Source organism: Pelodiscus sinensis, chromosome 2, assembly GCF_052426305.1.
Source record: "Pelodiscus sinensis isolate ZL-2025 chromosome 2, ASM5242630v1, whole genome shotgun sequence".
Lineage (NCBI taxonomy): Eukaryota > Metazoa > Chordata > Testudines > Trionychidae > Pelodiscus > Pelodiscus sinensis.
The window spans coordinates 152,365,523-152,381,003 of NC_143053.1; the positions used below are offsets into that span (position 1 = coordinate 152,365,523).

At 41.7% G+C, this 15,481-nt stretch overlaps 1 protein-coding gene across 2 annotated transcripts in view; it reads right to left on the bottom strand.

Annotated features, from left to right (window-relative positions):
• Positions 1 to 15,481, bottom strand: part of FH (fumarate hydratase) — a 39,690-nt gene continuing 24,209 nt past the window's right edge. For both annotated transcript variants that reach the window (XM_006134112.5, XM_075921630.2), the window contains exons 7-10: positions 10,191 to 10,394; positions 8,740 to 8,867; positions 6,385 to 6,538; positions 1 to 191 (exon numbers count right to left, since the gene is read on the bottom strand). In XM_006134112.5, coding sequence (XP_006134174.1) covers positions 49 to 191; positions 6,385 to 6,538; positions 8,740 to 8,867; positions 10,191 to 10,394 — 629 coding nt within the window. In that variant the 3' untranslated portion in view covers positions 1 to 48. The remainder of the gene's footprint in view (positions 192 to 6,384; positions 6,539 to 8,739; positions 8,868 to 10,190; positions 10,395 to 15,481) is intronic.

The following is a 15,481-nucleotide window of genomic DNA, read 5'->3' on the forward strand; positions in this document are numbered from 1 at the left end:
TTGTTTTATGCAATTTAATTATTTTCTGTTAAAGTACACTTGTTAAAATTACTGAGGACCTAACATATCTTTAGGTTTCACCCACTGATCAAATTGTTCTGCTGTAAGAAATCCAAGCTTAATAGCTGCTTCTTTTAGTGTTGTCCCTTCTTTGTGTGCTGTTTTGGCAATCTTGGCTGCCTTGTCATATCCTGCAATTGGAAACAAAAGACACATCAGGTTAATCATGATTTTGGCCACTATGTGTTCAGAAGACCTATTTAAAAAAGTCTACTTGGTCTACTACAAACAACTGCTCCTATATTTTACTTAATTTGAAGTCACAAGGGTACATGAAAAGATACTGTGGATGAATTTCTCCTCTAATGTTGGCTTAAACAGTATAAAATAAACCCACAAAATTAAAAGATATTCTGTTCATAAAACATTTAGGTAAATTTAAAGTGACATGAAATTAAGATAGGTTTGTTGCCACTCAGTGACTTTCCTTCACATTTCGTATTCACCTGTTGCTGATTTTTTGGGGGCCAGGAAATTATAACCACTAAAAACCAATATGTTTAAAAATATATAAGTATGGTAATTGTAAACAGGGCATTTTGCTACTCATTTGGGAGGATATATAAAGTAAATTCATTTTCACATACAGTGAAATAACTAGTTAATTAACTATATTATTGTGTGTTGCAATGATTGGGTTTTCTGCATTTTTTTTTATAAAAGCTTCCACGAACATTTAAAAACATAAAACGTAAATATAGCTGAATAGTCATGCAAGAGAAGCACTGCTCTTAGTAATCTAATTCCTAACAGAAATAGGTGTTGCCACCTAGTAACATGACTCAAAATTAACACCTCTGTAGTTGATCTATATTAAAAAAAAAAATCAACAAGTACAACTCTTGGGTAGGAAGACTTAAAATTTCACTAGTGAAGCCATTTAATGTTGCATAACAAATATCTTGAATTGAATAAAATTAATGCACTGCCCTCAAAATAATTATAGGAAACAAAAGAAACAATAATAGGCTACTAATGTCAGGAATATAGTTTTTCAAGTTTTACTGAAAAAAGTCAGTTATCTATTCTATAAATGCTTGTTCTTAGAGCAGAATGTGCATCTGCACATGTCTCAGGTTTGCCTGTGCTGAGCACACCAAAGTTAGAGAACTTTACCTAGCAGCACCCTTAGGGCTGGCACTTGTGTTCCCCATGCTTGAGCCTCTCCCCATGCTATTTAAGGTTAGCAATGCCCTGACATGCCTTAGATCCACTGTACAGAATGACAACAATTGAGACTCCAATCCAGAAAGGCCCAACATGGGTCATGGGAGACACATCTCTCCCCATATCTAGAACAACAGTTACAACCAGTAAGTCTTTGCTTCTTTCAATGGTTGCAGATGTGTAGCCCATTCAGGTGGCTCACAATCAGTTATCAGAAAGAGGTCGGGCTTGGAGTAACTCTACTTAAAGAGTGACTGGAAAATTGCCTTCCCAGAATTTTTATCTGATCAGATATGGCGGCATAAAACTTGGTAAAAGTATGTACATAAGACTAAATAGTAGCCTGGCAAATGTCCAAGATCAAAATATAATTGTGAAAAGTGATCAAAGGAGTTTGGGACTTTGAGGTGGAGTCCAAGTTATCTGAAACCATTATAAATCAAACGAACTGTCCATGCTGAGATTGTGGATTGAAAGAGATCAAACTAAGGAAACAAAAAGACAAGGTGTTGATCAAAATGGCTTAGTTTTTTCTATATGAAATTGCCAAGCATCATCTCACATCCACAGAGTAAAGATGCTGGTCATCAACATTCAAATGAGGTTTGAGGGGAAAAAAGAAATAGCCAAGTAAACTGTCTAGTTGAGATGAAATTGTAACACCACCTTAAAGAGAAATTTATGATGAGGCCTCAAGGCAACCTTGTGCTTGAAAAACTAGGTATACTGAACACCTAGCATTAGGGCCTGAAGCTAACTCTTATTACAGAAGTTATACAGCCATAAGAAATTCTGTCTCTTGGCATAAAAGAGTCAGAACAAGTTGAACCATTCCAAAGGGGGCCACTGGGAATAGGCATAAAGCATTGTTGGCCACTAAGGGTGTGTCTAGACTACATGGCTCCGTCGACGGAGCCATGTAGGTGAGTTTACTAGACATAGCAAAATGAAGCGGTGATTTAAATAATCACCGCTTCATTTACATCAAAATAGCCACCACGCTATGCTGATCAGCTGATTGTCGGCACAGGTAGTCTAGACGGGGATCAGCCCACTCCAGAATCCTTTATCGTCAGATCCTTTATGCCTCATGAAACGAAGCTTACAGGATCTGACAACAAAGGGTTCTGGGGTGGACTGATCCCTGTCTAGACTACCGTGCTGTGCCGAAAATCAGTTGATCGGCACAGCGCGGCGGCCATTTTAATGTAAATGAAGCAGCAATTATTTAAATCGCCACTTCATTTTGCTTCGTCTAGTAAACTCATCTACATGGCTCCGTCGATGGAGCCATGTAGTCTAGACACACTAAGTAGTAGGCCAGGAAGCCCTATCCCTACTGTGGTAATGGCACCAATCTTGATACTAATGGTGATTTGAAATACAGAATTTTTTTGGAAAGCAAAAAAGATGATGTCATCCCTGATCTCGACAAGCCTCCAGAAGTTATCCAGTTGTAATGGAGGAGCCACCCCCATACGGCAAGCAAGCAACTAGCCTCATCTAAAAAATAAGATTGTGTCAGTATCAAGACTGAAGGAGAAGTTGCTGCTTTTAGTACTGAAATAGACATCACAGTTCCACTCGGTCCCAAAGCAAACATCAGTCCTTATAGCTGAAGTCAATACAGACTCCAAAGATCAAGCCTGCAGCAAAGATACAGTCAGTGCTGAAGACAGAGTCCACACCAATGCTCTTGAATTATTAGGGTATAGGGAATGGAGAGGCAGAGCAGGTGTGATGCTGCCTGGTAGACCAATGGTATAGAAACAGGTGGCGTTGACGCAGGATGTTGTTGGTACTGAACTCCCTATGGCCAGTACGGTAATTCCTCATTTAACACGGTAGATACCTTTCAGAAAATGATCGTACTAAGTGAAAACGTGTTATGCGAGGTCAATTTTCCCATTGAAAATAATGGAAAAGGTGGGGGTTGCGTTTCAAGCGCACATGCGCTTGCAGCTCCAGCCTGCATTTGTTAGCAGCTGGGACTGAGACATAAGGTTGGGGGAGAAAGGGGACTGGATTATAATGGAAGCAGGGAAGATAATGGAGCAGGTAATTAAGGATATCATATGCAAACACTTGGAAGGTAATAAAGTGATAGGGAATAGCCAGCATGGGTTTGTGAAGAACAAGTCATGCCAAACTAATCTGATAGCTTTCTTTGATAGGATAACGAGCCTTGTGGATAAGGGAGAAGCGGTGGATGTCATATACCTAGACTTTAGTAAGGCATTTGATACGGTCTCGCATGATATTCTTATTGATAAACTAGGCAAATATAACTTAGATAGGGCCACGATAAGGTGGGTGCATAATTGGCTGGATAACCGTAGTCAGAGAGTTGTTGTTAACAGTGCTAAATCCTGCTGGAAAGAGATAACAAGTGGAGTTCCTCAAGGGTCTGTTTTGGGACCCGTACTGTTCAATATCTTCATCAATGATGTAGATATTGGGATAGAGAGTACGCTTATTAAGTTTGCAGATGATACCAAACTGGGTGGGGTTGCAAATTCTTTGGAGGATAGGGACATAATTCAAAATGACCTTAGCAAGTTAGAGAAATGGTCAGAGGTAAACAGGGTGAGGTTTAATAAAGAGAAATGCAAAGTGCTCCACTTAGGAAGGAACAATCAGTTCCATACATACAAGATGGGAAGCGACTGTCTAGGAAGGAGCATGGCGGAAAGGGATCTAGGGGTCATAGTGGACCACAAGTTGAATATGAGTCAACAGTGTGATGCTGTTGCAAAAAAAGCAAATATGATTCTAGATTGCATCAACAGGTGTGTTGTAAGCAAAACTCGTGAAGTCATTCTGCCGCTCTACTCTGCACTAGTTAGGCCTCAGCTGGAGTACTGTGTCCAGTTCTGGGCACCACATTTCAAGAAAGATGTGGAGAAATTGGAAAGGGTACAGAGAAGAGCGACAAGAATGATTAAAGGTTTAGAGAACATGACCTATGAAGCCAGGCTTCACGAACTGGGCTTGTTTAGTTTGGAAAAAAGAAGATTAAGGGGGGACATGATAGCGGTTTTCAAATATCTAAAAGGGTGTCACAAGGAGGAAGGAGAAAATTTGTTCCTCTTGGTTTCTGAGGACAGGACAAGGAGTAATGGGCTTAAAGTGCAGCAGGGGAGGTTTAGATTGGACATTAGGAAAAAATTCCTAACTGTCAGGGTGGTCAAAAATTGGAATAAATTGCCAAGGGAGGTGGTGGAATCTCCCTCTCTGGAGATATTTAAGAACAGGTTAGACAGACATCTGTCAGGGATGGTGTAGACGGAGCTTGGTCCTGCCTTGAGGGCGGGGGGCTGGACTCGATGACCTCTCGAGGTCCCTTCCAGTCCTATGATTCTATGATTATAACAGGGAGGGAAGGTGTTTGGCTCTGGGGAAAGGAAGGACAGGAGAGGGGAGGGGGCTTGCAGCTGGGTTTCCCCAGCTGCCTGGTCACCAGCAGCTGCGCGGGTCTTCGTCTGCCTCCTTACAAATCGGCAGAGGTTTGCCGCTCGCTGCACAGTTCCCCAGTGACCCCCTCTGGCCGGACACAAGGCATCCGGCCAGAGGGGGTCACCGGGGAACTGTGTGGTGAGCAGAGAACCTCCGACGCTTTGTAAGGAGGCAGACGAAGCCCTGCACAGCTGCTGGTGACCGGCAAGCGGAGGAATCCCAGCCGCCCACTGCAAGCGGGGGGCAGAGGAGAAGGAGCGAGGCATCCAGCCAGAGGGGGTTGCCGGGGAATGGCAAAGCAAGTGGAGAACCTCTGAAGGCAGGGTAAGCCCCGCACAGCTGCCGGTGACTGGCCAGCTGAGGAAACCCAGCCGCCAGCAGGAGGCAAAGGAGAGGGAGCAAAGCATCCAGCCAGAGGGGATCACTTTGCAGGGAAAGCCTCGCGCAACTGCCGGCCGGCCCTAGGGGAAATCGTGTTATTGCGGGGACTGGTCGTATAGTTCGAAAAATGTTCTCCCCAAAAAATCATGCTATCGCAAAAACGTGTTAAGCAGGCACGTGTTAAGTGAGGAATTACTGTACCTAGGAGCAGTTACATGGCCCAGATTCATCCTGTATACCAGAAAACTCACAAAGTCCCTCTTAAAAAGTGAAGCAAAATACAGGACTATGTAGCACTTTAAAGACTAACAAGATGGTTTATTAGATGATGAGCTTTCGTGGGCCAGACCCACTTCCTCAGATCAAGTAGTGGAAGAAAATAGTCACAACCATATATACCAAAGGATACAATTAAATAAAATGAACACATATGAAAAGGACAAATCACATTTCAGAACAGGAGGGGGATGCGGGGGGGGGGGAGGAGAGGAAGGAAGGTAAGTGTCTGTGAATTAATTATATTAGAGGTGGGGAGAGTTAGATGTCTGTGAGCTAATGGTATTAGAGGTGATAATTGGGGAAGCTATCTTGGTAATGGGTAAGATAGTTAGAGTCTCTGTTCATTCCTTCTCGGAGAATGTCAAATTTTAACATGAATGACAGTTCAGAGGATTCCCTTTCAAGTGCAGATGTAAAAGGTCTTTGTAGCAGAATGCAGGTGGTTAAGTCATTGAGAGAGTGTCCTTTCTGGTTGAAATGGCAAGAAACTGTTTTTTCTTTGTGATCTTGTCTGATATCTGTTTTGTGGGCATTAATCCTTTGGCGAAGTGTCTGAGATGTTTGTCCAATGTACATAGCAGACGGACACTTTCGGCACATGATAGCATAAATTATATTTCTGGATGCGCAGGAATATGTGTTCTTGATCTTATAACTCACTTGGTTAGGTCCAATAATGGTATCAGCAGAATGAATATGTGGACAAAGCTGGCAACGGGGTTTGTTGCAAGGGAAGGTACCACACTAATACCAACCCTGGTACCTTCCCTTGCAACAAACAACAAAAACAAAAACAGTTACCTGGCAATAATTCAGTTGTTAATTATTATTATTAATTCAGGTTGTTTTTCAATAAAAAGCCTAATATTTGATCATTCACTTGAATGTTTTCTTGAACCAAAAAACAAAATAAAATAAAAAGTCAAATGCTGTACTTTGTGAAGCAGAATAATCTACGGGTTGGTTATTGACAGTAACTTTCACATACACATATTTTTGAAAAGTTTATATTCTAATGAATAGATATCCTCAGACTTTTACCTATGTGGGGATTAAGGGCTGTCACCAGCATCAGAGATTCATTCATTAGTTTGTTGATCCTCTCTGTGTTGGCTTGGATTCCAACCACACAGTTGTCAGTGAAAGAAACTGAGACATCTCCAAGGAGTCTTGCAGAGTTTAATACATTTTTAATCTAGAGAATTGAAAAAGCTATTAGATCTAGCTATTAATATTTTCATGATCGGATACATAATTTCTTAAACTCATAATAGCCACCCAATTAACAATTCATCTTTAGAAAGGATTGTGCGCTGTACTGCAATACAAGTTGAGTTAGTGGTATGTAAGGAGCACTTTATGTGAAGCATGTAATATCCTGAAGAACACTTAGAGGTAGTAGACATTATCCATATCACTGAATACATAAGCAAAGCATATTTGTAAACTACTTAGAAACCATTAAATTACCTTGTTTCTTCATCTGCTTGTTTTGATGTTTTAGTCTTCCTTCTCAACAACTCCCTGTTTTTATGCTTTTATCTCTGTTCTTTCCCTTAATTTCTCCTCTGTTCATTCCTCCTCTCCTCTTCCTAACTTTCCCTTCACAGAGAAAAATAACCCCCTCAGTTCTTTTTTTTCCTTTCTCCACCTACACTGAACAGATTTCCTTCTATTGTTCCATGCCCTGCATAATCCATTCTAGAGGAAAGAATAAGAATCTAGACAAAATAGGTGTGCAAATTAACTGCTTGCTTTGACACCTTCTAGGCTATGTCTACACTACAGAGTTTTTTCAGAAAAACGTTCATTTATCTGAAAAAAATTCACTTATGTCCACACTACTATTGCGTTCTTTCAAAAAAAAAAAATCGAAAGAACAAAGGGGTTTTTCCAACATTGGTAAACCTCTTTCTACAAGGAAGAACTCTTTCAGAAAAAGGAGTGTGTGGACGGAGAAGAGGGAGTTCTTTTAAAAGAAGAGGAAAGGGGAAAAAGCACAGGTGCCCTGGTGGCCACTCCATCCATAGTAATCACAGCTTAAATGTGAGAGAGCGTCCATTCAGTGTGGATGCTATCTTTCAAAAAAGCAGATCACTTTTTCGATGCACTTTGGCAGCATGGATGCTCTCTTTCGGAAGAAGTTTTTTCAGAAGAACTCTTCTGGAAAAGCTTCTTCTGAAGGGGTATGTCTACATAGCAAAGTTATTTCAAAATAACAGCCGTTATTTCGAAATAACTTTCCTAGCATCTACACAAGCCAACTGCTATTTCAAAATTAATTCAAAATTAATTAATTAATTCAAAATTAATTTTGAAATTGGTGCTATTCCTTGTGGAATGAGGAACAAGGAATTCCACAAGGAATAGCGCCAATTTCAAAATTGCTGTTTCGAAATAAGTGCTGTGTAGTCGCTTATTTCGAAACAGGGGGCCTCCAGCCCTTCCCAAGGTGCCCTGCTGGCCACAAGGTAACTTCTGACCTGATTCCCTGATGGAACCAGTTCTGGCTGGCCTTAAATGCGATTCAGCGTCCAATCAGTGTAGACGCGCTATTTCGAAATAGCAAAAAGCTATTTCGAAATGCATTTTGTGTGTAGATGCGTTATTATTTCAAAATAACTATTTCAAAATTAGATATTTTGAAATAATGTTGTAGTGTAGACATACCCAAAGAAGCCTGCAGTGGCAAAATGAATCCTACACCACATGAATTCAACTTGCAAACATTTTTATTGGATGTAATATACATATGAGTTAGCCAGAAATTTCATGTGTCAAAGTGATTGTGTATGCTCTGCTCATCTGTGTATCTGCCATTAAACACAGTATGGTAATGATCACATAGATTCTGATATGTCCTCCTAGGAAATGCATAAAATAAATATTTTAGAGGCCCCAAGCCCATAACTGATATTCTAAAGTTACATTTGTAATGTGAATATGAACAGTTAAATTTAATGGTACAATGGTGAGTGGCTTTCCGGTCAATTGGGGTGGGTTCTGGAAAGGCCAAAGGGACTGCACAACAAAACAATTTTCTGGGCACTGAAATGGAAAACAGGAATTCCTCAGTTCACTACCTCAGCTGTGACACAGATCCTTTTTGGTTTTAAACAAGTTACTTATTCTTGCTGCCCTTTTCTCCCAGGAGCATTATGATAATTAATATTTATAATACATTTCTATGATAAAGGGCTAAAAAACCCTCAACTCTTACATAATGGACAGTAAGTTCTCTCTCAAAATGATGATCTATTTGATTTATTATCATCAAGTACCATTCAAGATTTTTCTGTTATTCTTTTCCTCTCTGCTTCTGCTACCCAAGCAATAAACTGAAATCCTATCCAAACAAACAAATAAAAAAACAACTTTAAAATCTTTTGAACTTACAATCATGGGCTTGAAAACATTCAATTCAAAATGTCCATTGCTTCCTCCTACTGTAACAGCAACATGATTTCCCATCACTTGAGCTGCCACCATGGTTACAGCCTCACACTGGGTAGGGTTTACTTTTCCTGTGGGAGAGGGAAGGCGAAAGTTACAAAAAAAAGATTCTCCAGTTTTTGTTATGTGACTTTAAATTCTTATAATGCAATTTCAAGCAATATGTAAAATGAGGTAGCAGTCAAGCTTTGAACAGCATACAGGCACATATTTACTAAACCCACTGCACTGGCAGAGACCGACCGCGTGAGCACAGAAAAGAGTGCAAACGCTGCGAGATGCTGCTGTGCATGTGCAGTCCGGCCGAACACTGCTACTGAAGAGCCCAGCACCTATGGTGGAGCACCCACGGGGACACCACGCGAAGAAGAATGCCTTGCTACTCAAGAAAAAGGTTTTCATTCTCATTTAATTTCTTATTCAGAAACTTACTTCCCATCCTAGCCCCCACAAAACAAATCAAAACTATTTAAAAACTGCATTTCTTCTCTTTTTTATGAGAAAAGGAAAAGCTGGAAGATTATACTTTAAAGCAAGGGTGCCCAAACTTTGTTAAGATAAGGGCTACATTGGCAACCTTCCAGGAGCATATGAACTGTGTAGTTGACTGCCACCTTTGTTCTCAACATGAAGAAGTAACCTCCAAAGACTATTTATTTCAGTAGAAAATTAGAAACAAAGGTAATTTGGCTCAGAAAATTATTGTGCATGTTTCACTCCTAAGGACCACTCCCTTTAAAAAATATTATGCAGGGGAAAAACATCACAAGCTGCCACATTAGTTTGTGTTTCTATGTGGTACTAAAAAGACAATTATACATGCACACAAATCACCCAATCCATCTACACATAATCAGTTCCACACACGACAGGCCTGCTTGGAGTATTTGTTTAGAAAGGCAAGGGGAGAAGAGTTTGAAAAATCCTTATTCCCCTCCCTTGCTCTTCCTATCTTCACCTGTTGGGAGTAAAGAATGAAATTAAGTTCAGAGTCCCCTGATTTTCTTAAAAACTGAGTAAGAGATGTTATTTGTATTTAGAGGCTAGATCTAATAAATAAATAAAAACCACAATAAAAACCTTTGTATAAAAGTGTGTTGACTTTACCATTCCTAGGAAATGCATTCTTCCCAGACTCATGCCAATTAAAACTTTATACCACATCTCTCCCACACACAAATGTTATAAAGGAAATAATTTTACTTCCACACATTTTTGTGGACTAAAAATGGAGGAAGAGTGGCTGCCCAAAACTGCATAATTTCATTGCTGCATACCATTTTACTATTAATTTTACCATTAAATTCTGTGATATAGATGTGAACATAACTGTTAATTACTACTCTTATTTTTTCCACACAAATGTAATAGACATTTGTTTTTTGATACACTACCTGGCATGATGCTGCTTCCAGGTTCATTTTCAGGCAGGATGAGTTCCCCTAGACCAGAGCGTGGTCCAGAACCCAAAAAACGAATATCATTAGCTATCTTCATCAGACTGCAAGCCACAGTGTTCATGGCCCCACTGAGTTCAACTAGAGCATCGTGAGCAGCAAGAGCTTCAAATTTATTTGGAGCAGTGATGAATGGCAGGCCTAAAGATAAATGAGTATTAAAGTTTTTTGAGGCATAATCATTAGTAAAGCAGTATTCCCTTAGTGAAAGCTCCTGAAATGCCATATAGTAATACAAAAATAATAAAACAGATCATATAAAAAAATATTAAGCAGTCAATACTAAGCAGAACATTTTCTTCTCCTGACTTCTGACAACCAAGAGTTTCCTAAAGAAAAGATCTTGTCATGGTGATATTTGAGAAAAAATTGTTACCTATCTTCCTGTATCTTTCGGGATGTGATGTAGACATTCATTCCACTGTAGGTGTGTTACTGTATGCCTCATGCACATCTGTCAGAGAACTTTTACCCTCAGCAATACCCAGCCCTAGGACCCTGTGTCACCACTATGTACTAGAACAAGAGTGTGGAACCACCCATTCGTCAAAGTCTGTCAAGTACAAAAGAACTAGAGCAGGAAAGGAGGGCATGAATGGACATCTCAAAGAACAAACATTATAGAAAGATAGATTACTTATTTTTGTTCAAGTGCTTCACATATCCATTCCACTGTAGGGGACGCACAGGCAGATAAAAATAGAGATAGGCTTGGAATCTACCTGCCCAGCAACTGTAGGACAACTTCTCCAAAACTGGCAACAGGACATGGCATAATGGGAAGCAGAAGTGTGGACTGATGATCAAGTTGCTGCCTTACAAATTCCTATAATCAGCACTTCTGCAAAGAAAGCCAAAGTTACTTGTCTTCAGCAGAATATACTAGTATTTTTGTTGGCAAGTCTATAATAGCCCACTGATAAATAAATGCACAAAGAGATCCAAGATGAGATTATCTGAGTGGAAGCTAGTCAGTCCATACCTCTGTCTGCAACTACAATGAATAACTGTGAAGGAGCTAAAGGACTTAATACACTCCATGTAGAAAAGAGGTTACTCACCTTGCTGTAACTGACATTCTTCAAGATCAGTGTCCCTGGGGGAATTCCACAGTAGGTGTAGGTGCATCCCACCACCTCAGAGCAGATTTTTGATAGCAGTGCATCGGAAGCCACGCATGCGCAGTACATGGGCCCCCCAGTACCATCATGCATGCGCGGCCACACTCCCTTCAGTTCCTTCTCTCTCCAGAATCCAGTGTAGGAGAAAGGCTCCCTCCCCACCAAAGTAGAGGGGAGTGGAGCATCCCCAAAGATGCTCATCTTGAAGAACATCAGTTACAGCAAGGCGAGTAACCTCCTCTTCTTCTTCAAGAGATGCCCACAGTAGGTGACTACAAAGCAATTTGTGTTAAGGAGGTAAGGACTTCAGATCAGGTAGGTAAGCTGTTTGCAGTATGGCTTTTGCTACTCTTGTGTAGTGAAGAGACCCGGAGGAAAGTACATAGTGCTTTGCGAAGGTGTGTTCTGATGCCAGTATATCAGCAGCCCATATATTGTAGGCAGGAACCTTCCTCAGATATGCAACCCAGGTGATAACCGCTCTAGTGTTCCCGGATTGAGGCAGGTGGTGGTAAATGGTTCAGCAAGTAGCATAGGGCAATGCAGTCGAAAATCCAATGAGAAAATCTTTGGGATGATATGTGACTTTCCTTACTGCGGTCAGCAATGGAAACGAAGAGTCGTGGAGATGATCTAAACGGGTTTGTTCTGTGGATATAGAAGAAGAGTGCCCTTCGGACGACAAGGGTATGCATTTGTGCCTCAAAGGCATTGGCGTGAAGCTTTGGGAAGAATACAGGTAAGTGTATAGTTTGGTTTAGGTGAAAAAGGGAGTGCACCTTTGGTAAAAATTTGGGGTGTGGTTTCAGCAAGACTTTATCCTTAAAAAAAGATGGTAAACGGTGGGTCCGCCGTTAGGACAGTCATCTCATCCACTCTACATGCCGACGTTACTGCAACTAAGAATGCTATCTTCAGGGTTAAGTAGAGTAGAGCATATGCGGCCATGGGTTCGAATTGAGGTTTTGTAAGCATCGTCAGTACCAGGTGCAGATCCCATGGTTCCCAAGGAGAGTTAATATCAGGTTATAGGGCCTGTAGGCCTTTTAGGAAGCGCAAACACTGTGGGGTTGTCAACTGGCATGTGAAAGGTTGTTACTGTTGCCAGATGGACTCTGACTGAGCTCAGGGAAAGTTACGATTGCTTGAGATGCAGTAGGTAATCGAGGATTGTAGGGAATGGGGCATCCTGTGGTGATATATGGCAGGCCGCCGCCCAATGTGTAAAACAAGCCCACTTGTTAATATATGTCTTTCTTGTTGTAGGAGCCCTGCTGTGTAAGAGGATGTTTTGCACTGGTCGTGAACATTGGAGTTCTATGCCTGTGAACCATCAAGGTACCATGCTTTGAGATGAAGAGTAGGAAATTGAGGGGGAGGAGAATTGGTCCCTGGCTAGGATAGTATGGTCGAGCAGTGCGGAAGGGTGATTGGGCTGTGTCAGGCCATTCTGTTTAGGAGGGGAAACCATGGTTGTTGAGGCCAACAAGATGCTATTAGGATCACTCTCACTTTGTCCTTCTGTATTTTTATGAGTACTCTGTTGAGGAGGGGAAAAGAGGAGAAATGCATAGAGCAAGGGTGTGTCCCATTTAAGGATGAGAGCATTTCCCCATGCTCACTCTGGAGCAGTACATTGGGCATTTCTTGTTCACTTTAGTGGTGATTAAGTCTATGTGGGGTTGTCCCCATCACATGAATATATGCTTCAGGACTGAGCTGTTGATTTCCCGCTCATAGTCTTGGGGTAGGGCTCTGCTGAGGGCATCCACTGTTGTGTTTAGGACACCAGCGAGGTGGCACACGCTTATGGAGATATCACAGGCGAGGCACCAGTTCCAGAGTGCTATGGCTTCCTTGCAAAGAGCCTGTGATCGTGCCCCTCCCTGCCTGTTTATATAAAACATACAGGTCATATATATTCTGACATGGGTTCGAGCAATGTGGGGAAGGAAGTGCTGGCATGCCAGCCGTACAGCCCTAAGTTCAAGGACATTGATGTGTAATGTCCTCTCTGCTTTAGTCCATAGGCCTTGGGTTGTGAGTCCTTTCATGTGCACTCCCCACCCGGTGAGAGAAGCGTCTGTGGAGATACCCACTGTGGGTTCTGGGTTTTGAAAAGGTATGCCCCTGCAAACATTGTACGGTTTTGTTCACCATTGTAGTGATCTCTTTACTACATTTGGGAGTGACAGTGTTTTGGTAATCAGGTAGATGTTGGGTTTGTTGGTGAGTCTGAGCCATCCCTGAATACATCTCATAAACAGGCATGTTAGGGACCACAGAGTTGCAGGATGCCATATGACCCAGGGGTTGTAGACAGTTGTGGGCTGTGACAAGTGGCATTATGCGGAGCGAATGAGCTAGTTAGCTGATCCTGGGGAACCTGTCGGTAGGTGAGGAGGCCACGGCGGAGTCAAGTGGGCCCTGATGAATTATATAGACTGAGTGGGTGTGAGCACTTATTTGCTCTCATTTATCAAAAGTCCTAGTGATTGGAAACACAGTTGGACCAGATGGGTACAGTGGAAAGAGTTGTGTCTGGTTCTTGCCTTGATGAGGCAATTGTCGAGGTATGGATAAATATTGACGCCACACTTCCTGAGATGGGCCATGACCACTGCTAACATCTTGGGAAAAAAACCTTGGTGCTATGGAGGTCCGAAGGGTAGGACTTTATATTGATATCGTGTTGCGAACCTAGGGTAAAACGAAGAAAACTTCTATGAGCAGGTCATATAGACACATGAAAATATGCATCTTGTAGGTCGAGAGACGAAAACCAGTCGCCGAGCTCCAGAGCGGGGATAATGGTGGCTAAAGTAACCATTTTGAATTTTTGTCTTGACAAATTTGTTTAGTGTCCTCAAGTCAAGAATTGGGCACCAGTCGCCAGTTTTTTTCTGAGTAAGGAAGTAATGAGAGTAGAAGCCAGTCCTCAAACTCTGGCGGAACTGGTTCTATGGCTCTTAATTGTAGCAGGTGATCCACCTCTTGTTGTAGTAAGATCTTGAGAGAGGGGTCACTGAAGAGGGGTGGGTGAAGAGAGAGAAAAGGGATGGCGTATCCAAAGGAGATTGTCTGTATCGCCCACTTGTCAGATGTGAGGGTGTGCCATTTGTCAAGAAATGGCAACAGGTGAAGAGTTTGGTAGTATTTGATAGCTCTGGAGGAGGTAGTATGGTTTTTGGTCTTGACAAATGGCTCAAAATTGCTTATCTGGTTGGGGTGGGCCGTTGGAGGTATTATTTTGGGGCCCTTGATGCTGCTGTCTACTACGGCCACGTTGCTGATATGGCGGGTGATTTGTCTTTGATAATAGTGTGTAGGTTGCGGGTACCTTGGCCTCTATCATGGTTGATATCTATACTGTATTCTTGTTACAGATGTCTGGATCCCCAGAGAGTGTAATGTTGCCATGGAGTCTTTCACTGAGTGGGGGACCTCGTTGTTTTTGATGAGAAGAGCTACTCTCCCTCAAATGGCAAGTCTTCCACTGACGGTTGGATTTCTCGAGGGAAGGCAGACAAATTGAACCATTAGGCTTGTTGCATGACAATCACCATGGCTGTTGTTCTCGTACCCGTATCAGCTGCGTCCAAGGCAGCTTTAGAAGGGCTGTGCATGATATTACCTGGCCCTCTGAGACAATTGCTCTGAATTGCACCTTCTTATTTTCTGGTATATCAATACAAGCGTTGAACTTTGCATAATTATTGAAATCGTATTTCTGAGAAGTGCGGCGTAGTTGGCTACCCTCATCTGTAGCATAGCTGATGCGTACACTTTCTTCCCAAGTGAATCAAGACTCTTATTGTCCTTGTTGGACGGTATGGAACGATTTTGTTGCTTATTCCTCTGCTGAGCTGCATCCACTACCAATGAGTTTGGTGGTGGGTGGGTGAACAGAAATACTGAGCCCTTAGGTGGGACATTGTACTTGCAGTCTGCCTTTTTATAGGTAAGTGGAATTGAGGCAGGTGTTTGGCACAGAAATATTTGCATATTCATTATGGTAATTTATTTGCATATTCAGTATGGTAATTTTAAGAGGCCACATGTTATTTTACATCGCGTCTGTACGCACACAATACATGAAGAATAGTT